The 26,391-nt window shown below is 43.2% G+C and overlaps 1 protein-coding gene and 2 non-coding genes across 5 annotated transcripts in view; all 3 read left to right on the forward strand.

The window, feature by feature from the left end:
- The first annotated feature begins 349 nt into the window (after positions 1–349).
- On the forward strand, positions 350–421 carry TRNAA-UGC (transfer RNA alanine (anticodon UGC)). Its single transcript has one exon. It is a non-coding gene; the product is annotated as a tRNA-Ala (tRNA).
- Positions 422–1,435: 1,014 nt separating this feature from the next.
- Positions 1,436–1,507, forward strand: TRNAA-UGC (transfer RNA alanine (anticodon UGC)). The gene has a single exon. It is a non-coding gene; the product is annotated as a tRNA-Ala (tRNA).
- A 1,706-nt stretch (positions 1,508–3,213) lies between these two features.
- LOC147028459 (RILP-like protein 1) overlaps positions 3,214–26,391 on the forward strand; it is an 86,883-nt gene continuing 63,705 nt past the window's right edge. The window contains exons 1-3 of one of the 3 annotated variants that reach the window (XM_085878872.1): positions 3,214–3,657; positions 22,713–22,869; positions 23,858–23,976. In XM_085878872.1, coding sequence (XP_085734998.1) covers positions 3,337–3,657; positions 22,713–22,869; positions 23,858–23,976 — 597 coding nt within the window. In that variant the 5' untranslated portion in view covers positions 3,214–3,336. The remainder of the gene's footprint in view (positions 3,658–22,712; positions 22,870–23,857; positions 23,977–26,391) is intronic. The other 2 variants (XM_085878873.1, XM_085878874.1) reach the window with 2 other exon arrangements.

The following is a 26,391-nucleotide window of genomic DNA, read 5'->3' on the forward strand; positions in this document are numbered from 1 at the left end:
TTTGTTACCTGCATAGTCCGTGAGCATCAGTTGCGGCTGTATGGACATGTGGCTCGTTTTCCTGACTCTGATCCTGCTCACCAGATTCTCTCAGCGAGGGAGTCTCATGAGTGGAGGAAGCCAGTGGGTCGACCACGTGCCTCATGGTTGCAACAGGTTGACCATCATCTCAAGGAGATGGGGATGGGCCTGGCATCTGCCTGGGGGATGGCCAGACGGAGGCCCCTGGAGTACCGGCGGAAAGTGGACGCAGCGACGTGCTGTTCTGGCACATGCTCCCATACCTGACCTGACCTGAATGTTATGCAGATTGCAGTTTCATTGCACGTTACAAAAAGTACAAGAAAGAGGGGATGTAGCTCAGAGGTAGATCACATACTTTGCATGTATGAGGCCCTGGGTTCAACTCCCAGCATCTCCATTTTCTTTCTGGTCTCCTTCACATTTTGTCATCAACAACTCGTCATTGGGTGAATTTTTTTCAAAATAATTCTGCTGTTGTCAATTCGGTTATTTGAAGCAACAATTCAATGGGTTCTTGAGATTTTCATCAACATGATACCAAATGTGAGTTATTTCTCTTTCAATCTTTTGTCATCCCCTCGTGGTGCATCTCCTTTGTTCGTCATCAGTCTGTCAAGTGACAACTGCGGTGAAGACCGGCACGAGTGTTTGAGTCCAAGTGTCTTGGCACGGAAGTTGAAATCCAACTCCTCAGTCGAATATGTCACAAGATCTGGGGATTTCCAATGGTCCAACGGACAAGATGGTTGTGAACATTTCCGATATAAGACCAGCACCAGCCTGAAGCACATCAAGGGTACGTCATCACTCGATGGCCAATGTCTAAGTTGGAAGGAAAATGCCATTCTTTGTAATTGACATCGTTCAAAATGTTATTGCAAAGGCAACATATTTTTCATGATGCGTATTATCAATATTTAGTTTGTGTCTGACTGCGATATTACAAATGCACGTGAAAATGTGAGAATTGCTCCGTTACTCTTGAAGGGAACATAAATACTGGACGAAAACAAGATGTTTCTCATGGTCCTCATTTGAGAAATTTTTTGATTTCTGGAGACTTTTTTTTTTCAGGAAAGAGGCTCAAGAATATTTCGTAAAAAATATTGTTGATGTCATTGTTTAAAATCGTATTTTGCACATCATGGAAGATCATCCAATCTGATGAGCAGGAAAAAAGAAAACATTTTCACTGAGATGATAAAATGAAAAGACAAGAATTCTTGTTTCTGAAAGCTTTTACTTATTTTACTGTTATATTATTTTCGCAGATATTGGAGGAAAAGGGTGTCACAACAGTGTATGTTGTTGGAGGGAAAGCTGCAGTCTCCTTTCAATCAGCTCAATATTTTGGCTGTGTATGTTTTGCTGATTGCAGTTTCACTGCACGTGATAAAATTTTTAAGACAGAGGGGATGTAGCTCAGAGGTATAGCACATGCTTTGCATGTATGAGGCCCTGGGTTCAACTCCCAGCATCTCCATTTTCTTTGTGGTCTCCTTCACATTTTGTCATCAACAACTCGTCATCGGGTGAATTTTTTTCAAAATATTTCTGCTGTTGTCAATTCGTTTATTTGAAGCAACAATTCAATGGGTTCTTGAGATTTTCATCAACATCACACCAAATGTTAATTGTTTATCTTTCAATCTTTTATCATCCCCTCGTGGTGCATTTCCTTTGTTTGTCATCAGTCTCTCAAATGACAACTGCGCTTGAGACCGGCACGAGTGTTCGCGTCAAAGTTTCTTGGCACGGATGTTGAAATCCCACTCCACAGGCCAATTTGTGATGAGATTTGGGGATATCCAATGGAAAAACAGACCAGCTGGTTGAGAACATTTCCGATGAAAGACCAGCACCGGCCTAAATCACAAAATGGATCTGTCATCAATCGATGGCCGATGGTGAAGTTGGAAGGAATATGCCATTTTAATGTCATTGACGTCGTTTTATTCGTGATTGTAAATGCACGATATTTTTCGTGATGCGTATTGTCAATATTTAGTTTGTGTCTGACTGTGATATTACAAATGCATCGTGAAAATGTGAGAATTACTCCGTGAATTTGAAGGGAATATAAATACTGGACTCAAACAAGATGTATCTCACAATCCTCATTTGAGAAAATCTTTATTTCTGGAAAATTTCTGAGCAGGAAAAACGTTCAAGAATAATAAACAAGCTCAAATGAGCAAAGATCCTCGTCCTCTTTATGATTACGTCATAAAAAGGAATATGACGTCATTGTGATGTTTCAGGTTTGCGATAAATTATCTGTGCTAATGCCCGGCTTGATTGTCACAAACAAAATTCAAAAAGCTTGCCTAGTTTCGGAGATCATTGTTTTGGCGATTTGCATTTGCGGCGATATTATGACGTCAACTTTTTTTCTCGGAAGAATTTCCAAAATTGGAGATGGTTACTGCCTGCGCGTGGGCTTTCTGCATATACATGGCAAGTTTCACGAAGATCCGATGAAAACTCTGGGTTGTGAAACAAAAAATGTCCAAAATAAGTGTGACGTCATAAAAATTGATATGACGTCATGGTGATGTATTATAGGTGCGGTAATTCATCTCTGCTTATGCCCTGTTCGATTCCCACAAACAGAATTCAAAAAGCTTGCCTTGTTTGAGATAATTTTTTGGCGATTTCCATGAGCGGAGATATTTTGACGTCACAACTTTTTTTCTCGTAGGAATTTTCAAAATCGGAGATGGTTACTGTCTGCGCAGGGTATATTTACATATATACGCCAAGTTTCAGGAAGTTTTGATGAAAACTGTTAGCTGTGAAACAAAAAAGTCCACAAGAACAACAACGTGAGTAAGACTTAGAGATCCTCCACGAGGATCTAAAAAAGTCTCACTCGCACATCGCAGTCTCACTTCAATCAAATTACTCTCATTGCTTCGGGATGAGCTGCACTTGAGGCAGAAAAATTATATTACGGATTGTGGATGTGATAAACTGCTGTATTTATTATGAATGCCGTTTTTTTTTCACTTTTCATATATTTTTCGTCTGCCGTCTGTTTATCTCGGTCAGGATAAATCTCAACACTCTGTTTTGACGACATTTTGATGGGAAAATGAAAAGCAAGATTTGGGGCGATGTATAAGCGCAACGCTGTTAGGTTCGAGACCAACTTTTCAATGAAAGTTTCTTTTGTTAATTTCTAGTTGGAATTTTCTGAAGCAAGTCGCAAGCTTGTGACGCGGTGGATAAATTCGCCGCGTTGCGCCCGCTCTTCCATCCTTTCGGTGACCGGACAGAAACCTCCCGAAGGGTTGAGAGTAAAAGATCGTGATGGCCAGTGCGGAGCCTCAGTCGGGGATCCTTCTTGCCGAGGCTTCTCCCGAGCCCCTGGCCAAGGCTGCCGGGGAGATGACGGCCGCCGATGTGTACGCGTTGGCGGCGCTGATGGGCCGCGAAGTGGAGGCGATGGCGGCGGCGTGTGGCGGGGACGCCCTGGGGTCTCTGCTGCCCTTAGTCGTTCGCACCCTGGAGATGCTCGAGGAACTGGCGACGCGAAACGGGGATGCGGCTCTGACGGCTCAGCGGGAACAGCTGGCGGCTTTGCGGGCTGATCGGGTTCGCTGGCTCGCCAAGGACTCCTTGAGGGAACAGGTAAAGAGAGTGAGAGAGGGAGAGAGAGAGTGTGAGAGGGAGAGTGAGAGGGAGAGAGAGAGTGTGAGAGGGAGAGAGAGAGTGTGAGAGGGAGAGAGAGAGAGAGTGTGAGAGGGAGAGAGAGAGAGTGAGAGGGAGAGAGAGAGTGTGAGAGGAGAGAGAGAGAGTGTGAGAGGGAGAGAGAGAGTGTGAGAGGGAGAGAGAGAGTGTGAGAGGGAGAGAGAGAGAGAGAGTGAGAGAGAGAGAGAGAGAGAGAGAGAGAGAGAGAGAGAGAGAGAGTGTGAGAGGGAGAGAGAGAGTGTGAGAGGGAGAGAGAGAGTGTGAGAGGGAGAGAGAGAGTGTGAGAGGGAGAGAGAGAGTGTGAGAGGGAGAGAGAGAGTGTGAGAGGGAGAGAGAGAGTGTGAGAGGGAGAGAGAGAGTGTGAGAGGGAGAGAGAGAGTGTGAGAGGGAGAGAGAGTGTGAGAGGGAGAGAGAGAGTGTGAGAGGGAGAGAGAGAGTGTGAGAGGGAGAGAGAGAGTGTGAGAGGGAGAGAGAGAGTGAGAGAGTGAGAGAGAGAGAGAGAGAGTGTGAGAGAGTGTGAGAGAGTGTGAGAGGGAGAGAGAGTGTGAGAGGGAGAGAGAGAGTGTGAGAGAGGAGAGAGAGAGAGTGTGAGAGAGAGAGAGAGTGTGAGTGTGAGAGGGAGAGAGAGTGTGAGTGTGAGAGGGAGAGAGAGTGTGAGTGTGAGAGAGAGAGAGAGAGAGAGAGTGTGTGAGTGTGAAAGGGAGAGAGAGAGTGTGAGTGTGAGAGGGAGAGAGAGAGAGAGAGTGAGAGAGAGAGAGAGAGTGTGAGTGTGAGAGGGAGAGAGAGAGTGTGAGTGTGAAAGGGAGAGAGAGAGTGTGAGTGTGAGAGAGAGAGAGAGAGTGTGAGTGTGAGGCAGAGAGAGAGTGTGTGTGTGAGAGTGAGGGAGAGAGTGAGTGTGAGTGTGAGAGAGAGAGTGAGAGTGAGAGAGAGAGAGAGAGTGTGAGAGAGAGAGAGAGAGAGAGAGTGTGAGTGTGAGTGTGAGTGGGAGAGGAAGAGGGAGAGGGAGAGGGAGAGGGAGAGGGAGAGGGAGAGGGAGAGGGAGAGGGAGAGAGAGAGAGAGTGTGAGGGAGAGTGTGAGTGTGAGTGTGAGAGGGAGGGAGAGAGAGAGAGAGAGAGAGAGAGAGAGAGAGAGAGAGAGAGTGTGTGAGAGGGAGAGAGAGAGTGTGAGTGGGAGAGAGAGAGTGTGAGTGTGAGAGGGAGAGAGAGAGTGTGAGTGTGAGTGTGAGTGTGAGTGTGAGTGTGTGAGTGTGAGTGTGAGTGTGAGAGTGAGAGTGAGAGTGAGAGTGAGTGTGAGAGGGAGGGAGAGAGAGAGTGTGAGTGTGAGAGGGAGGGAGAGAGAGAGTGTGAGTGTGAGAGGGAGGGAGAGAGAGAGTGTGAGTGTGAGAGGGAGAGAGAGAGAGAGAGAGTGTGAGTGTGAGTGTGAGAGGGAGAGAGAGAGAGAGAGAGAGAGAGTGTGAGTGTGAGAGAGAGAGAGAGAGAGAGAGAGAGAGAGAGAGAGAGTGTGAGTGGGAGAGAGAGAGTGTGAGTGTGAGTGTGAGTGTGAGTGTGAGAGGGAGAGGGAGAGGGAGAGGGAGAGAGAGAGGGAGAGGGAGAGGGAGAGGGAGAGGGAGAGGGAGAGGGAGAGGGAGAGGGAGAGGGAGAGTGTGAGAGAGAGTGTGAGTGTGAGAGGGAGAGAGAGTGTGAGTGTGAGAGAGGGGGAGAGAGAGAGTGAGAGTGAGAGTGTTAGAGTGTGAGAGTGTTAGAGTGTTAGAGTGAGAGAGTGAGAGTGAGAGTGAGAGTGAGAGAGTGAGAGTGAGAGTGAGAGTGAGAGTGAGAGTGAGAGTGAGAGTGAGAGTGAGAGTGAGAGTGAGAGTGAGAGTGAGAGTGAGAGTGAGAGTGAGAGTGAGAGTGAGAGTGAGAGTGAGAGTGAGATATAGAGATAGATATTGTAAGTACAGCACTGTAACAGTTTATTTGTTCAGGGGTTGAGGACTCACAATGACATGATGGGCAGAGATATGCGCTGCAGAGAATAGTTCCACAAAGGTTGGGCCGAGTAAAAAGTCTCTTGTTCCAACATAAGGCACGTGAAAGATAGGGAGGGATAGATCGATGGAAATTAGGATCTTAAAAGGGGTTTTGGGAAGGAGAGTGTGGCACGGTTTTAGGGAAATGCAACATGGAAGAGCTCGTCTTCAACCGGTGAGACCAGGTGCAATCAAGAATCGTGATGCGCCCTTAATAAACACTTTGGTGCTGGCGGAATCTTTTACAAACCGGACAAAATGGGAAAAGCACCTTTCCTGAGAATGCCCTTCAATCAGTGTATCAATACCGAGTGAGACAGCACGTGAGTGAACCCCCCACCAAAGGGGGAACAGTAGGGGTGGCAAAAATGGAGTGAGACCCCCAACAAAAGGGGGAACACTGGGGGTGTCAAAAACGGGAGTTTGCCCCCTACAGAAGGGGGAACACTGGACGTGGCAAAAATGCAACCCTAACTGAGAGGGTAAAGTGCTGCAGAGGAGATATGATGGAGCATATCTTGGACCTTTTCAGTACTAAGTGGAAAGAATATTGAATTTCAATTGTGAGTGGTGGGATGCAGAGCTTGTACCACTACCGAAGAAGGGAGACCTCGCACAATGCTACAGCTGGTGTGGAATTATCTTGTTGGATGCAGTGGGGAAGCTGTTTGCAAAGATTATTCAGAGGTTGCAGAATGTGATTGAGGATGTTTGGCCTGATTCCCAGTGTGGCTTTCATTGTAGAAGAGGGTGTGTCGACATGTGTGATCATCTGTGTCTGGGAACTTGTGGAGTAGGCAAGAGAGGACAACACCAAGGTACACGTATGCTTTTTGTGGACCTTAGAAAAGTGTATGACTCTGTTCCTTGATAGATTCCTTGGATGGTGCTACAGATATATGGTATACATGTACTTCCTGTCATAGTAACTTATTCAATCTCTACATGATGGAATGAAGGCACAAGTCAGTTTTGTATGAAGATAAATCACAATCATTTTAAATCTACAATGGTTTACATCATTATGGCTGTAGTCTCACTCCAACACTTATCAATTGTTATTTCAATCTGGTGATTGAAAGCTGCAAGAAACTATGCTCCAACCTTTTGTGTAGATGTGCTAGACCCATATGTGAAAGGACTAGAAGACCTGCATCACTGACAGTGACCTGAGTGTTTTCTTCTTCTCACCTTCCTCTGGCTTTGGGAGTTATCTCGGTGTTCATGAACAGCCGTGAACGTCTCCAAAACTGAGAGTTAGTCCATGGACATGGTTCTATTTTACTGAAGAGTCCTGTCAGAGCAGCCCTGTTGGTGAGAATCTAGAGTTTGTCCAGGCAACCAGCAATACAATGACCTACTTTTTTTTCAAAATGTACCTTTGGATCTTCAATGCCCACAAGCAAGTGCTGGCAGATGAGACAGCAGCCTCTATGGCCTCTCTGCATGACCACACTCATTCTCCCAAAGCAGTAGCTTGTTTTTAAAGTTGTCAGTGCAGGAGATGATTTGAACCTTTTGTCATTCAGAATTACCTGCAACGAGGTAATATGAGGCAGCTACGATGAGTGGACCAGCCTCGCATATACACCACACCAGATGTGGCAGACACATGATCCCACTATGAAGGATCATTAATTAGCCAGCTGGGTTTTGCTGACGATCCCATAGTGGCTTGACAGTTCTGAAACGAACTCAACTTCCTGTAGCTTAAAATGCAAATCTCTAACCCCATTGCAATCAGCTGGATTTGAACCCACCACATTAGGAGGCCCTTCCAGCATTCTAACTAATGAGCCACCACTGCAAGCAAATCGTCCAATTGAGGATTTTATAGCACCAAGTTTATAGGTGGGCTGTGGATAGAATGAAAACAAACATATCAAATGCAAACTTGCTACTTCAGAGCTGTCCTGTTCGCTTAGCCATACAGTGAACAGCACCATGTCGAAAGTGGAGGTTTCATGTACATTCTGATATTAAAGTCTTCCTATTCACCCCTCAACCCCCATTGAAATACCAGACAAATGCTGCACTTGAATCTGGGAACGTAGCATGTTCGGGTTGCGCATGACATCTCAAAGAAAAATAATTGTACTTTTTTTTTTTTTTGTCAGTCACTTGTGTAACACTGGAATTAATTAAATAAATAAAAACTTTTTTTTCTATGCAACATTGAGCAGAGACGCACAGAGAGATGCGCAGACACTGCACGTAAGACAGTGGGGTTAATAGGGGTAGAAAAGATGACATGACATGCCCATGATGAGGCACTGTCTGCTTACAACCCTGAAGAGAAGAGTGAGATTGAACAGCCTGATCAAGGTGGTTTTACAAATGGAGGAAAAAAAAAAAGGGGGGGGCGAACCAAAGTATTGGAGGGTGAATTGTGGTGCTGATCAATTTGGTTCTCATCCATCATGGTCCCATGGGGGGGATTTTAACAGATGCCAAGTTTTGCACCTGTTCCTGGAGTCAAACATGGAAGGCAGACACTATTTTGCTGTGGGCTGTTTCACCAACACATTCAGCACCTGCTGCTCTTGCTTGTAAAACTTCCGCTTGTAAATTGCTCTCATCGAGCTCTAGAGGCCACGATAATCCCATCTGCTTTGCAAGTGCAGTACGTGATCTTTTTGCACATATCCTAAATGGACGAGGTCAAACTATCCTTGAAACTTCCACGACCTGTCGTTTTGCTTTTGTTGTTTTGAGCTCCTCTTGCACCTGTCCTTATCATGCTTGATGGATGGGCGCTGACATTTTTAGAGTGACCTTGGCTCAGTGAGGAGGTTTGGCATCTAAAATTACATGGACAAGGTCATTAAAAGGTAATAGACTAATTATAATGTAGCATCATTTTCATGCGTGCATCCCAGCTGCGCATTATTTGATGACGTACAAGCTACGTATGTGTGATTTTTTTTTTTAATGGGGTTTTTAAGGATTCTTGGTTCCTGCATGACTAAATTAAAGTTTTGTATGTGTTGCTACACTCAGGTGATGGGGTGATGGTTGTGGTGGTCTGTGCACATGAAACATTGTGCACAAATTTTATAATCTGTAGGGCAGGAGGAAACTATCCCTCTAAGCATACTGAAGACAATATTTTCTGAGTACTGGGTGCTTTCATTGGTTTATTTTACTTGGTAGACAATGCCTCGGGTAACTTGGGCGTAGAATGATGAACACATGACTTCTATACTCTTACCTGACAGCAAAATCTTGTGTCAGAAGAACATTTCAAACCACACCTTATTATTAACTTTAAAATAATTTATGGGAAAAAATTTTTTTCGTGAGTTTTTCATTGGTGCAAAATAGGAGGTTGCAATAATGTTCAGCTTTGAATATCTTAACTTGTTAATCGAACAACTTGTTTTTCTACCTTGCAATCCAGTAACCAGTCTTGTCAATCTGCATGTTTTGGTTTCCTACTTGTTAAGTTGGGATGACTTTGAGCCAAACATGTTGATCGAAATTCTGCTGAAATCTCGGAGCACTGTAAAATATCAATTTGTACGTGTACACATTTCCTTCATGGTAAATTCTGTTACTCTGGATTCTGACATCCATCATATATCGTCATCATATCCATCATCCTGTTTTCAATCCATTGTAGGACAAAGGCCTTGCTCAACTCACGGGGGTTGTTTACATATTTGCCACTCTTGCCAAATGGGGATTCACAAGAGGGTTTTGTCAGGAATTTGTAACTTGTTCAGAGTGCCGGTGATAACTCGCCTACTCGTCAAGAAAAGCAACATGGGATATTTAGCATGTACCAACACCAACTGCAGGAAGCCATCCGATGGATGGCACACTCATTAGTCTGTCACCCTGAATGTGAAACACCAGGAGGACATTTAATAGCTTGGTCGGGATTGGAACCCAGGCTAGATGGTTCAAAAGCAAGTGTGCAGACCTCTAGGCTATCTTGGTAAGCTGATTATGACATTCTTCTTCTTCCGTCTTCAGCCTCGATCTCAGCAATGAGAAGTCTGCAATTTGGATCCTTTTTCTCCATTCTCATCTGGTTGTGCATCTTCTTTTCTCAATATCTTGTTGCACTACATCCCTTCACCATAATCGCTGGCTTCCTCTTGATGTTTTTTTTTTTTCCCTCTAATTATCTCATTCCATATTTTCTTGATTGGTTATTTATCCTTTGTGCCCAAACAACCACAACCTAGCCTCTCCAATCTTTTTCTGCAATACATGTAGCAATGGGTCTCTTGCATATCTCCTAATTCCTCAACCACTCTTTTGGTAACGCTGTGAGAATCCACGCAAGACATTCCCTTGTCTGTCTTCGCCTGTAACTCTTCCATTTTTCTTTAAACCCATGTTTCTGCACCAAACATTATCACCGGCATGATCACTTCCAACACTTCCTTTGACTCTGCTGTTATGACTAATTTGTTTGCGATAAGCTCCCACAGTTCTCTGTATGATGTTGTCACTCCGCACGTCCATCATCATTCGAAAAAGGAAGGGACTTGATGCAGAACACTGGTGCAGACCAACCTCCCCTCTAAAATGCTGAGGAGTCTCTGGTCACTGTCCTAACCATAGTGCTGGCTGCCATATACATTCCCATCACGATTCCAATAAACTTCTCTGGTGCACCCTTCCTCAAACACCAATGCGCCACTTTTCTTAAGATCCTATCATTCGCCGTCTCGAGATCCATGAATGTGCAGTGCAGCTTCTTATTTCCTTCCATCTGAATCTGTCTCGTGATGAAAATTCTATATTTAGTTTTCTCACCCTCCGGTGTTTTTAATACATCGTACCATTCTTGCACTACTTCCCATCTTGCCTTACCCACTGTTATCTTTTCCTCGCTCTTTATACGCTTGTACAGTTCTTCTGCTTTACCTTCTCCCGTAGCTTCCCATTCTTTGTATGCCATCTTTTTCCTTTTAATCACATCTTGCACTTCATTGCACCACCATGTATCCTTTTCCTTTGGTCTTTCTCACCTTTGGTCTCCCCATTGTCTTTTCAGCAGCCTTATTAAGGGCTTCTTTCAGATTCTTCCACATTTCTTCTGCTCGCCCATCTTCAAATGAATCACTCCTCTTTCTCTGGACTTCATCTTTGAAGAGGACCAGCTTTTCTTCTGTCAAATTCCAGTTTGATTCTACCCCTTCTCATACTCGCCATTTATATTTTCATTTTTCACCTCCTGTCCATTACTAACTGCCAATGTTGGCTCACCCATGCTTTGCCCAATATAACTTTGCAATTCACAACTTGCTTCTTGTCACTCTCTTTCCAAGATGTAATCAATATGGCAACTATTTCCTCCACTTTTTGTTTTTCTATTTTTATAAGTTAATCGATGTTTCTCCTTTCTGAACGACGTATGCACAAGGAATAGCTCGAGGCTCTGGGCAATCTCAATAATCCTCTCCCAATCTTAATTTCTCCTGCCATATCCATTTCTCCATGATCTGATTCATAACCACCCACTTTACTTGTCTTGCATGACCATTTAAGTCTGCACCAATTATAACCTTCTCTCCAGCTATTACCCTCCTGACGAACTCTTCTAACTGCTTTCTGAATGCCTTCCTCCTGGTCTGAACGCCCAGTTTGTCACACATACACTGAAATTGCATTCACCATTCCTTTCTCCTTTACCAACTTGATTAGCATCGACCTGTCCTTCATTCTCTTTACTTCCAGTATTCTTTCCATTCCTCCTTCAATATGATTCCAACTCCATTTATTTTTCCCTGTTTTCAACAATAATATGATTTGTAGCCTTCCCTAAATTATTTGGTACTCTTACCAGTCCTTTTTGTCTCCTGTACACACAAGGTGTCAACTCATTTTCTCATCATGGTATCCACCAACTCTCTCCCCTTGCCTGACATTGTGCCAACATTTGATGTCCTCCTGTGATGCTCATAGTCTAATTTTTTTCTGTACTTTTTTTTTGTATACAGTTGGTAGTCATGGAAGAGCCAGAACACTGGATGGATCAGGATGCAACAGGACATAAATAACAGGCAGACTTGGAGAAACGATGGGTGTGGGTAGGAAAGGATGCATGTGATGGATAGAAAAAGAAGCTTTCAGGAAGGATAAACTGAAAATTTGGAAGGAGGTGGGTTTGGGGGTGGGGTGGTTAACGAGGGTAGAGAAGATCATGGTTTGAGATGGGGGATGATCTGAGATGGTTGTGAACAGCTGTCTTGAAAGCCTTTATCCATGTAACTTGCCTCTTTAGCTGCAGCTGTGGGTTCTGTGGTACACTTTGCCTATTTCTCACAACAGCCATGGGTTTCCTTTGCGAAACGCTTGTGGGGAAACACCCATAGCACTCAGATTTTCCACCGGATCCAAGATTCATATTTATTCTGGCTCGTTTTTTATTTTTTATTTTTATCATCGGATGCCCTTCCTGTCATGAACTGGTCCAACCATATGGGTTTTTTTATTTTTTAGGAGACACAATTGCCTTACTGGATGGCCGTTGGCTCCCCTGGGGAGCTCATCTGACCTTTGGCAGGTATTGCTTTTAGTCCTACTGGATGTCAGTCATCCTCCCCACTGACAAACAAATTGTGTGAGGGAGGGAGAGATAGAGAAACACAGATACAGACACACAGAGACAGACAGTTTAGATGCCCTGCGGCAGGTAGCACTGAATTCCGTGTGAGCAGGTTGTGACCTTAATGGCTTGTATATAACATATTCAACATGAAAACTGATTGGGACACTTTAAATGTTGCAATATTCTGAAATTAAGCTTTTGGATAAACTGTAATGTTGTTATTAAAGCTTAACTAAGATGGACAAAATCCTCAACTGTTTTATTGCCATGTAACATGAACCTCGTATATTAAAGAGATCCAGTAACTGGGTTATTGATAATGCATACTGTCTGCCTTGCTGTTGTTCATAATGCATGAGTGTTAATTTGAAAGCGTGCAGGTGAAACTGTGCAGATGTTACAAACACAATTCCAACATTAATTTTTCGTTAACCGGAGTTTATTAAATTTAATGGTTTATTTAACATTGCAATTTGGGGTAGCCTGTTCATGTTCCCATCTGTACCCATAGCTCATGATGCAGGGAACCGATGTTCAAATCCAATGACCATGTGTTTGTCGATTGTCTATTGGTAAAAAAAAATTATGTGTTCCATTACATGGAACTTCCATGCAGCAGGAGTCCATTAGGGCCATCAAAACCTACATTGCCAACGATATATGGTTGATTTGTTCGTTCTCTATCCTCTTAAAGGCGGAGCATCAAGGAAGGAAGCAGCACGTACCATTTCAGTCTTTGTTATGACTCTGCAGGGGTTCAAACCACCGACCACTGACTCAATGGATGCTTGAACCATTATGCCACCAAGTTCGTTGTAATGTCCTTGTAAAAGTTTACTGATGTCTGCCAGTGTCTTTGTCTTTCATTTGATCCATGAGCCTGTTCTATGTAAAATACTTACAACTAAAACGTCTATTCTCTAACACTAAGTTATTGGACATTGTCGGATCGGTACGTAGAGAAGGGAAGCCACGGGGCCTCGGCTTTGTCATGAGAGTGTAAATGTACAATGGAGCTTAACCCAGATGTGATTGTAACAACATTATTTCCTTAAACTATAATTACCACAATGAAGTAAATAACAGTTGTGGTTGAATCCACAACTTGTACCCATGTTAACAGCTAATTGTAATGCGATGGGCTTGTGTTGTATTTTTTTTGTGTGTTGTGTTGGGCTGCATTGGGTGTTTGTCCTCCTGAGGAATGATCAATTTATCTCAAAATTAAGTGTGAATATATAGTCTGGAGGTTGGTGCTGTCTGTATCCCTTGTTAGTCAACCATTTGTCTTCCAGCATCATTCAGGTCATCTGGAAGCAAGAATTTGGCAAGGGTGCCAGTACACAGTGGCCTGTTCTTGTCAAATTATACCATATAGTGGTTTTAAAGGGCATATTTTGCCATTTTGGAAAATTGATGGCAATGCATTGTAAAATCATTTACAATGAACTCGGTGGAACGGCTCAAGTAAAGAAGCATTTTTCTTTATCAAATTACTTTCAGCTCATTTGTCACATTGATCTGCTAATGGAAGTGAGTTGCTCCAGTTTTGGGCATCACCTCAGTGCACATGAAGGTATCGTCATGAGGGTAACCCAGTAGTTTGCAATGATCTGTGTGGTGGGTGATTAAATTGAGTTTGTCATTACCCTCACAAGAGATGTACCGAGATTGCATTTGGGTCCGTTTGTCTGTCTGTATGTCCGCACATATTGTGCTAACTTAGGCCACAAATGCCACCTAGTCATAGCCAATATTACACATTATCTTTTTCAACTGAGTATCTGCATAAAGTATGTCGCATTAGAATGTGAGTATGTCTAGAAGGTACGGAGCATGACTAAATCTATAAAATACAGATGATTGCAAGCACTAAGCAAAACAGTTTCTGGTGAGGGTCTGCAATCTCTCATTGCTCTTTCCAGTTAGTTCTGTAACCTCTCGTATGGTCATGCTGAATGGCTGGTTTCCATCCCATGCGTGAGCTGCAACAAAGATGGCCAAGTTTTGGCAAAAGTGTTTGATTATGTCGACAGTTTTTGTTGCCTCTTTCTGGTGCTCTGGTCCTAGCAATCTGCACCAAATGTTGATATCTCACTCTCACCTTCAGAGTGTTTCATTTCTGAGTTAAATTACTCGCCCCATGTCATTCCGACAGAGCCGAGTTCGGCACGTTTTGGGAAAACTCATCGCCATTATCCTGGAATGACCTACGTGTACTGATTCTTGAATATGAATCCTCTAGACAGTTTAGCCGACACTTGCATAGGTTTAAATCGCTTTCCCTTCCTTAAAAACACTCGAAGTGCGATGGTAAAAACCGTGCCTTTTCTAGATACATGCAAACGTTCCGCCAGACAGGGCAACTCCGGTCTACCCGCTTCCAGCGGAGATGACACACAACACATGGGTGGAGCATAAATATGCATGAAGCAAAACATGAATATGCATGAGACAAGACATGTCTGGAACATTATATACATTTTACATTCAAACCTGGTTACATCACACTCCTCACCTGGTTTTTATATCAACCACAATAGCAATTGAATGAACAAAGATAATTACGTGAACAGGAGATCCGGGGTAACCACCTTGGCTTGAAACATTGTCAAATTGTTGTTGAACATTTGTCAAAAATGAAATAAACTGACTACATAGTATATTATATGCAGTCACTAAATCCAGGGACCAAACTATGGCTCACAGATAGGGACATAGCGGAAAATATCATGAGTGTTAAATTCACAATCGATAGAACACGTTGAAGGAATTCACTCTTTCCTCGCTGGTATAAGCATTACGACCTCAGTTATAGGATGCAGATGGATATGGGGTTTGCCATCCTTCATTGCACGGATTCGCATTTTTCGAACCCGACCGTCTGCGCTGGGCAATGTCTCAATCATGTTTCCACAGGGCCAGTTGTTCCTGTGCACATCCACCTTCAGCAGAATGATATCACTGACACAAATGTTGCGTTTCATAACTTTCCACCACATATGGGGCTTCAGGGTTGGAAGATATTATTTGCGCCATCGTGACCAGTAGATATTCGCCAAATGTTGTACACGTCGCTACTGATAGCCGAAGATGCCTGAAGTATGACTGAGATCGCCTGGTGGTGCACGAAGAGGCATTGTCTTCATGGTAAGTAGTGCCACTGGTGTCAAGACCTCTGGCACATTTGCATCTGCAGATACCAATACAAGTGAACGAGCATTGAAAATGGTGCATACCTCCACCAGGAAGGAAATGAGGAGTTTGTGGGTTCGAGAAACTTTTGTGTCTAGGATTGTACGACAGACACCAGTCATTTGTTCCCACACTCCAGCCAATTGTGATGTGGAGGGGGGGGGGGGTAGGAGTGTGGCGTTTTGAACTTCCATTTCGTGAAATGTTGTGTTCCTAATGAATGTTCATGCTTGGTAACTGACATGGCTATGGAACGAAATGCCGGATTGTTAACCAACTCCATAGCAGGCACAGTGGGTTTAATAGATAGTTTGGAAACCCAGAGAAATCTTGGCCCAAACTGCCATAAGGTATTCATCAGGTCACAGGCTTTTACAGAGCAAGTGGCCAGGTCTGCTGGGTTGATATCGGTTGCCACGTAGTCTTATGGATCCTTTGCTCTACGTCAGCCATGATGGTGATGGGTTCCTGTCTGAAGCACACTTATACCCTGAGGAGACCATTGCTGAGGTCTGGACCAGGAAGTAGTACCTTATTTAGTGAGACATCACGATGGGTAACACCGCTTTCGAACACCACACAAATATTCTCAGGTTTGCGTTGATGGAATGCAGCAAAATGAGGAAGATACCATCGTGGTCACCTTCCCTCTTCCTGCTGGTTCAAGAGGCTCAGCATGTCTTTTGGAAACGAGTTTAGCCATGAAGTCCACATACTGCTGTTTAAGGGCTGGTTTCTTATCCTGAAGCTTGCAAAGGGATTTTACATGGTTTATTGCAAGGGGTCAATTGTCTGGAAGTTTTACATCATCTTTGAAGGGGAACGAAGCCACCCAATTGTCGTTGTCATTCCTGATGAACCTGTCCTCCATGATTGCGAGAAAAAGGTTGTCGTCTTTGAATTCATATTTATTCAAGCTATTTATTTATTTAATTATTTTAAAGTTTTTTTTTTTTTTGAAATCGTCGGATGTGTTCCTGTCACAAACTGGTCCAATCATATGGGTTTTGTTTACACCATCACCTTACTACTCAGCGGACGCATCTGAGATAGAGTTCACAATGCCGCGCCATGAGTCTTTGTCCATCATCAGTGTCTGCATGTCCGCTATGTCATGCTGGATCTCCCTTGCTACGCAGTCGATGTAGTTCAGTGGCCTTCTTCCTCTGGTTTGGCAAGGTAATCTCAAGCAGATCACGTCAGATATAATTTGGTCTTTAGCGCGGAAACGGTGACCAGCAAAACATGTTCTGCGACGAGCTACAATGGTAGAAATGGGTAGTATGTCTCCGTAGATCTCTGCTTTTGTTCTGTGTTCTCGCCAGCTGAATGTTCTGCACTCTCATAAGAAGCCGACTATATGTGCCATCGAGCCGGTCCTGCAGGGCCTTCTTCATGGTCCATGTCTCTGATCCATACAAGAGTATGTTCTCCACGCAAGCTCTAAAGAATGCAAGTTTGGTAGATCTTGAAATGTCAGACTGCCAGATGTGCTGCAGCCTGTTACATGCACTCCAGGCTTGACCTTTGTGTGATATAAAGTCCTTCTTGGAGTCAGCTACATAAGACCCTAAGTACTTAAAGTCTTTGACTTCATTTAGATGTGAGCTGTCCTTGGAGAAGATTGGTAGATGATCAGCATCCTCATTTGCTGTCATGTATTCTGTTTTCTTGGCATTTAGAAACAGACCGACCTTAGCTGAAGCATCCTCAACAGAAATTAGAAGGTCTTGAGCATCCTTCAAAAGTGTCGCTGTTAAGGCAATGTCATCTGCATAGTCAAGGTCTGTGAGATGCTTATCTCTGTCGCGATTTGAGCTTTTTGGCTTGTTGTCAATTCCTTTCTGCTTCATGGTCTCTACTGACTGCCTGAGAATGTAATCCACAACTGTAACAAAAAGATAAGGAGCAAGGGTGTCTACTTGGAGGATGCCTGCAGTTGTGAGAAACTCCTTGGTTGGGCCATCCATACTTTGAACATAGCTAGAGGGGTTGTTGTACATTTTGGCAATTGCTAACATTGTTTCTTAGAGGATGCCATAGTTCAAAAGAATTTGAAGCATGACCTTCCTGTTGATGCTGTCAAAGGCCTTGGAGAAATCCACAAATACTAAGCTTGCTTTCTGCTTCGAGATCTTTAGTTCTTCTATGATCCTCCTCAAGGCAAGAATCTGAGGTGTTGTAGATCTGCCTTTCCGGAAACCATTCTGGTTGCGTTGGAGAATAGGATCGAGATGAGGGGTAATCCTATTAAGCAGCATAGAATTGTAGATTTTTGAGGCTAAAGGTGACAATGTAATTAGATGGAAGAGAGAGGTTGCCTTTTTTAGGCAGAGGGCTGATGGCAAATTTGGAGAAGGTCGCTGGTTTGTTGCCACTATAAGTTTTGTTGCAAAAGTCTAGCAGCTCTTGATGAAAAAGTGGGCTCTTCCAGACAACAGCTGGAATGGATGGCCATTGGCTGCCCTTTGGCAGTTTTAGTCCTGCTGGGTGTCAGACGACAACCAAAGTGCAAGGGAGTGAGAGGGCGGAGGGGCGTGGGTAGGGGCTAAGGGGGGAGGAGATGGAGAGTCTGTCTCATTGCATGCAGCAAGTAGCACTGAGTTTTCCATGTTCCCAGATTGTGACCTTCATGGCTTATAAATTACATATTCAACATAAAAATGGATTAGAACACCTTAAATGCTGATGACCAACTGTGCGTTGTGTGTTCGCTCTCATGCGAGCCTCGACAAGGTATACAAATTTTTTTTTTAAATGTTGGATTGTTCTTAAATTAAAATTTTGGATAAACTGTTGTGTTTTTTTGTTGTTGTTGTTGCTGTTTTTCAAACTTAACTAACAACATGGACAAAATCCTCAGCTGTTTTATTGCCATGTAACATGTACCTCATATAATAAAGAGATCCAGTAACTGGGCTATTGATGATGCATACTGTCTGCCTTGCTATTGTTACCCTTGCCAGAGGAGAGGGTATTGCATTCGGGTCCGTTTGTTTGTCTGTTTGTTTGCACAGAACTTTCGTGTTTTTCTCTGCAACCGCTTGTTGGATTGAGACAAAATTTACACCATTGGTGTGATTACTCATGTAGAATGTTTTAATGATAATTATGACACCATAGGTCACGTGGTATGGCAGCCATATTGGAAAAATGGAAAAACTGGACCACTGTATCTCTGAAACCACATCAAGGAAACTAGAGGGGGGGGGGCACTCGGGAGAGTGCAAAACCTCCGCCGCCAATACTGCTGGATCACTCAAGTGAACCTTATATCTTATTCATTAAATATGATGTCAACAGTGCTGACAGTTATAGTTCTTTTCTCCATTTTTTTTTTGGGGGGGGGGGGTTGGAAATCACCTCAAACATGTAAAAATGCCAAAAAAAATGGAAATTTTGTTGAAAAAAAAAAAGTTGAAATTTTTTTCCTCTAACAATTTTTTTTTGGGGGGGGGGGTTGGAAATCACTTAAAACATGTAGAAATGCAAAAACAAAAACAAAAAAATTATTTTTTGGGGGGGGGTTGGAAATCGCTTAAAATATGTAGAAATGCAAAAAAAAAAAAAAAATTTTCTCTAACAATTTTTTGGGGGGGGGGTAACAATTTTTTTTGGGGGGGGTTGGAAATCACTTAAAACATGTAGAAATGCAAAAAAAAAAAATTTCTCTTTTTTTTGGGGGGGGGGGGTAACATTGCGTTCTGCGCTAACCCTAACAAAACCAAGTCCAAAATTTAATGGCATGATCCTTGGATCATACCTAACCCCCCACCAAGTTTTGTCGAAATCCGTCGAGGAGTTTTTCCGTAATACTGTTCATAAACAAACAAACAAACAAACAAACAAACAAACAAACAAACAGAAAGGTGTGAAAACAGTAACCTCCATCCATCTTCGAAGATGGCGGAGGTTAAAAATTGAAACTTGGCACATCGCAAATACTCATGGGAAATGTGTGATTTTTTTTTTCAATAATGTCATAGGTGCCCTCGTTATGACGTCATAATTGCATATGTAGAATGCCACATCCGATCAGTATGAAAATTTTTGAGTGTCATTTAGGGATAAAATTGTCCACAGAAATATAATTCATGATGTCATCGATCACATGATTCAGCAGGTATATTGTGTTTTTAAAAAAACATCCTTCAAGAATCTTCTACTCTGAAGTGTGAACAAATTGAGGCGAAACTTCACATGTATGACCGCCTGTCCATGAGGAACAATAGATTCACATATATGATATCATAGGTCACATGGTTTGGCAGCCATATTGGATTTACCTTCAAACCTATAAAAATGCACCACTCAAAAGTCCTGGCAAGGGTCTGGAATCTCTGATTGCTCTTTTTCTTGTTCATAATGCACGAGTTAATTTGGAAGCGTGCAGGTGAAACTGTGCAGATGTTACAAACACAATTCCAACATTAATTTCTTGTTAATCCGAATTAATTAAATCTCATGATTTATTAAACATTGCATTTTGGGCTAGTCTGATCATGTTCCCATCCATACCCATAGCCATATGATGCAGGGAACCCAGGGTTCAAATCCCATGTACCATGTGTTAGTTCATTGTCTATTCATTAAAAAAATACAAGTTCCATTACATGGAACTTCCATGCAGGAGGAGGCTATTAGGCCCATCAAAACCTGTGGTAACATGGCAATATATAGTTGTATATAGTTGGCAAACTGTGGTAACATCAGCTAAGCTGTTTTTTTTTTCCTTCAAATTTGGAGCCATAGATGCACAGTACATATTCCAGTTTAAATTAATTACTTGTATTACAGTAGTTAAAATCCTCTATGCAGTTTACAGCTGTTTTATGAAAAAATTCTTGTTTTGAGAAGTTTTGTTCTCAAAAAAATGAAAATTACAAAATTTCCGTATTTTCTCCTTTCATCTTTAAAGGCCAATATCTCAAGTGAGACAAAATAGAATTTAAAATAGAAAATTTTAGACATAAAAAAATGAAGATAAGATTGGATTGAGTTGTATCAAATTTTGTTTTTTACTGTTTGAAGTACTGTATACTTTTAAAGATCTGCAATGCAACCCTTTATAACCTAGATTTTTTTGGGTATTGTCATGTTTTGTGACTGTTTAGTGTATATGTAGTGCCTAAATTTCTCTATTTTATGATTTGTACAGCTCATGTTGGTCATGTTTTTTGTGTTTCAATTTAGAAGTGCCTCCAAAGAAAGAAGTCCCATGCTGATAGGGATATTAAAAATCGAATTGCTCATCTTCGTCAAGTGGGCAAGACATTCTGAAATCCACAAACTCTTGAAGAAGGAGAAAATTCCTATTTCTCTGCCTACCATAAAGAGAATAGGTCTATAGTTCCAAAAAATTCGTTCTACTGCAAAGAAGAAGGGATCTGGCAGGCCAAGAGCCACTACAAGTAAAGATGACAGGTGACTGAAATTCTTAGTTCTCCAGGAAAGAAAGAAAAATCTGCGAAAACTATCAGAGTTCAAAACTGCAGAAAACAAGACTGTTTCCAGAAGGACCATCACAAGAAGGTTGACTGATGCTGGTTTTGCCTCAAGAGGATGTGCTAAGAAGCCTCTGTTATCAAAAAACGTTCCGAACAGATTTCACTTTTTGGCTGAATATGGGACCTGTAATTCAGACTGCTTTCAGAGAGTTCTGTGGAGTGATGAATCAAGATTTGAGCTTTGCAGTGATGCCCCAGAACCTTTCCATCACAGATCTGGTGAGAGATTCAGCCCTGAGTGCATGGAGGAGGTGGAATCATGGTCCGGGGTGCATTGTCGTCTGCTGGTGTTGGTGAGCTAATAAGGTGTGAACACTCAATTACTGCCAAGCAATACCAGAAAATATTAGAGAAAGGATTACTTCCCAGCCTCCAAAAGTTATTTCCTGGAGAGAAAAGCAAAGAAGTCATTTTTCAACAAAATAATGCCCTTACCTATACTGCAAAGGCCACCAAAAAGTGGTTGGAGAAAAAGTCCCTGAAACTTATGCTCTGGCCTGGTCAGAGTCCTGATTTGAACCCCCATTGAGAATCTTTGGGCCTATATTCAGCACAAACTTATTGGAAGGAAATTTACAAATTCTGATCAACTTTGGGAAGCTGTCAAACATGAATGGAACAATATTGACATTTCTCTGTACAAAAAGCTTTCTGAAAGTTTGATCAAAAAATTTGATTATTTAAAGAAAGTTAAGGGACAAGATATTCCATACTGACGTGTACAGTTATTTTGCATGTTCTGGTGTTTTGTGTTTTTTTTTTAATATATGATAAAATAGTTATGACAAAAAATGTTTAAAAATTAACTTCTCTCTTTATCTTTTTATTTTTTGCCTCGGAGTGTGCACGATTATTTGCTCATTCTCTATCCTCTTTAATGCTGAACGTCAAGCTTGATGTTGGCTCAACAGTTAAGGTGGCTGCCTTAAGATCCTATTGTCTTGAGTTTGAGCCCCTGTCGTGCGGTTACTTAACACCAGGTTGTTTGACTCAGACTGTCATCCTTTCGAGGTTGTCAAAATGAATGCCAGCATGCTGGTATACTGTGGCGGAGTGGTGACCCATCCAGGATTGTGCCTAATAGCCAAGGAGACTGCTTAAGCAGCACAAACGCCCTGAACAGGGTATGGTCCCAATATCCTCTCCTTGAGATCCTATTGGCTTGAGTTTGAGTCCCTATCGTGCCGTTACATAACACCAGGTTGTTTGACTTGGACTGTCATCCTTTCGAGGTTGGCAAAATAAGTACCATCTTACTGAAAACAGGGCGCTGCATCAACAGCACAGCTGCGCTCTGAGAAATGATGCAACTAGCAGCCACGTGCTGCATACGAAATAATAATAACCACATTTCATTCTTCCCTCCAGGTCTTCAAGGCAGCTGTTCACCACCATCTCAGATCGTCCCCAATCAAAAGCCATGATCTCTTCTACCCTCGTTAACCCACCCCAATCCCATCTCCTTCCAAATTTCCAGTTTTCTCTCCTTGGAGCATCCTTCTTTATCCATCTTGTCCACCCCATGTGTTCTCTCCTGCCCCCCATTCTTCCCCACACCCATTGTTTCTCCAAGTCTCCCTCTGTCTTGGCCTTCAACTTTGCTGTTGGTGTCCCCCCAACCTCTCTGCTATTCCTTTTTGTCCTGTTACGTCCCCCTTCAGTGCACTAGCTCTTCCATGAGCCTTGACTGTGTTCCAAATTTTTTTTTTATCTTGGCAGGAGTTGGAAGCAACTGAAAGGACCTGGCAGGAGAGGGAAACTGAACTTTTGGAATCGTTGGCACAGACTGAGCAAGAGGCAAGTAGGCTGCAGGTTTCGCTGCAACTTCACCAAGGTGCCCAGCCATCGGAAGAAAACCATGACACACAGACTGAAGGTGAGAATGTTGGGTTTATTTAACCCTTAAAAACTGGTTTGGGTTTGGTTCTGATTCTTTCTTTGTTGATGGGTATGGTGATTTTTTTTTTTTTTTTGAAGGCTGAGAGCCTCTCTTGTGCTGCTTTATGCATTTAAAAAAACATGATCTAAGGCTTGGTAGTGTAGTTGCTATAAACGCACACGTGGGCATACAGACAAATATTTGTGACGCAGCACAAGACTATTAGGCCAGACAAACACACACACTGAACTTGGGGGGGGGGGGGGATGCCATAATTTCCTGGGGTACTCTGGGTACCAGCAACTTCACAACAATGGCACCGCTTTTTCTCACTGCACTCAGTGGGGCATTTCCAAAGGAAGAATTTCCTCCTCCCCATTATTGCCAAACTATGGGGATTGCCTATACTCTTAACCATCTGAATGCTGAAGGTCAAGCAGGGAAGCAGCACATAATATTTTTTAATCTTTGGTATGACTCGAAGTAAAAACATCAGTTATCAGTTTATATCTTTGTGGCAATAAGTTTTGGGGGTTTTTTTTGAGTATTTTTTTTTTAAACAAGTGATCGAAGGCTCAGATGGGAGCTTGTAGATGGAAGGCAGAGACATTTGGAGTCATTTTTGTGATTTTACGTGAATTATAACCGGGTATTTGTAAGCAATGGATGAATCAACAGCATTTGGAATTCTTATCTGGGATCCCAATATCATGAGCTTTGTGCTTAGATGGGGTTTCCATTGAAGTTGTAGATTGGTGTGCTGCCTTGTAATCCCCTGAGATGAATGAGTTTGCCTGAAACAGTGGATAATCTTATCCAACACCGTTTCTCAACGTAGTTGTGATACTTGTTCACATAAATGATGAGCAATTATTGGGAGGTTAAGACACTTTTAAAAATGAGGATTTGTATGGTTTAGTAACTAAATACATATCTCTTTTGGTATTGAAGAATCTGTGAGCCACAAACAAATTGCCTGTGTCAGGTGTGGGAGAAAAAGAACGCGATGTGATGCTTCGTCTCAAGGAGGTGGTGGACAAACAGAGAGATGAGATGCGTGCCAAGGATCATGAAATTGCACACAAAACCCAGGATATTGAGGCGGTGAGCTGCTCATCACTCTCGATACATAACCTTGTATCCAAGTTGCTTTGTCCTTTTCCTCATAATCTTCATCCCTCACTTCCTCTTTGTTTTCTTTTCACTTTGATGAGGGCAAGACTATGAAAGGTTGCTTTAAACTCACTTGACTGTTCTGACCTAATTGTATCGTTTGTAATCGAGAAAAAGTAAAAAAAATTGTGCTGTGTGTATAGAGAATGATTGGAGCAAGGGAATGGCAAAATGGACATTCTTTGAAACACTCCGTTTGTGGGTTATCTGATTATTCAAGGCCCACTTTGACTGATGGTGCAAAATCAGATCTCCCTTATTTGATCTCTATAGGACCATTTATTTATCACACAAGCAAACATGGTGCAATTTTTGATCTCCCTCTCTCCTTGGATGCTCTTTGTTTACACTGGTCTGAAACCCCCTCTCCCCCCCCCCCCACAAACCACTTCTATCTCCCAACTTTCTATTTGATGTACACATTGGAATTTTGTCTCCATGATATTGTTAAGGATCCTGCGGTGGCGGGACTCGCACCCTACTCTCGACAGCCAAATGTTACATATTCGGCGTCACTTAACCACCGCTGTCTCCGGGGTTATAACGCCGGCTGGTTCGGCACAGGCCTCGGGTCACGCGCCTCGAATCGCGATACCAACGTACACCTGGACCTTAACAGTTGGGGGAATCGACCCCGGTTACAGACTGGTTTTGTCAGAGACCGCGCAAATTCTGCCACTCTGTAACCATTTTAGTTTTTGTATCCAAATCGAGCAGATCTTACCTCGGTGCGGCATGAATTAATTCAAAGGGGCAACTTCATACGAATCAGCCAGATTTATTGGGGACACATCGGGGAGCACGACAAAAGCAAAGCATTCACGACAATGTTATAATTAATCTATAACCCGTTCTTAACGAGGGAGCTACGGATTACGGGTTTCGAAGGGGACCCTGACGAGATAAACCTTGGACAAGATGCAGACAAGACACGGACAGCATGCAGACAGGACACAGATTACTTGGTGATGCTTCATGGACGAGAGGAAAAGTGTCAAAGGCCCGAATGTGGCTCGTGACAAGCCGATATCCACGGATTCGAGCACCCAAGCTCAAACACGCCGCGTGGCAAAATGGCGTCGTCCATTTGTCGCAGCCCTCATGCACACAGCCTCGGCGCGTTCAGCCCCCGTAAGGTTGACGGTACCAGAGCAGAAGGTCCACATGTGCTCCAGCTGGCCCTTCACAAGGTCCAGCATACAAATACAGGCCTGGCCTGTTCACCAGACAAGGCCAAATCGAGTTGTTGGGCTCCGCAGGCTGGGTCCTTGGCCGAGGAGGAACAGCCGGCCTAAACCCCCTCCACAAAGTCGATTGCCCGACTCGACGTGCAGGCAGCCTCTCCCACTGCCAAAATGGCAGACTCGACGTGCAGGCAGCCTCTCCCACTGCCAAAATGGCAGACTCCGCACGCAGGCAGTTTCTCTTACTGCCATATGGCAGACTCGGCGCGCTCAGTTTCCATCTCGCCTCTCGGCCGACTGCCGTTTCCCTTCCTTCTCTAGGCCACTCCCCCTCAGAGCGCTGGGCAGGGACTATTGTCCCGAGAGAGAGGAAGGAAGAAGAAGAACCTCTCTGTCCACCACCAATGTACGAACAATGAACAGCCTCTTACATCTCCCGACACACATGTAACGTCCATTTACCGAACAACCTGGCTAAACATGCATTTAATGGGGGGGGGGGATCTGGGCTAATCCTATATTTAATAACACACTAAGGGCCATTTCCGCAGCACTACCTCCATCTGGGGCAGACCACGGCAATGGCCCTGTCTAACGTACAGCACAGATCTCCCATTTACTCTAACCCACAACATGGGAAGCACTTAACTCCAAAACCAAAGTGTCACAGTAAGATTGGCATGTCCCTATCCTAGTGTGTCGGATCACTAATCTAACAAACAAATTCACACTCTATGCACAATACTTAACGTTCTAATTATGGATTTGAACAGGAGGGCATTCAATTTTACTTTTAACACCAATATTTGCATCGAAGCAGAACATTCAAAGGTTCAAAGTTCTTTCACGTATTCGCTCCTTCATGCCCCCTCCTGGCAGTATTGTCCATTCACCCCTGAGGGTTTTCTCACTTCGTGGCCTTATTGGCCTCTCACCAGGTGATTTCAGTCGGCCCAGTGGCCGAATCTCACAAAGAGTTCTTCGGCCCACTGAGCCCACAAAATGGCATGAATCTTCGGCCGCAATGGCCCACAAAATGGCATGAATCTTCGCCCATATGGTCTACTCACAAGCAGCAGCAGGCAACAAGCCCTGCATTGGACAGCAGGTGACACAGCAATGGTGGCACAGTGATATCGATGGTAGCAAATGCAGTTTGGAG

Source organism: Eptatretus burgeri, chromosome 4 (genome assembly GCF_056783735.1).
Source record: "Eptatretus burgeri isolate ZD-2024b chromosome 4, Ebu_testis_v1, whole genome shotgun sequence".
NCBI classification, from domain to species: Eukaryota; Metazoa; Chordata; class Myxini; order Myxiniformes; family Myxinidae; genus Eptatretus; species Eptatretus burgeri.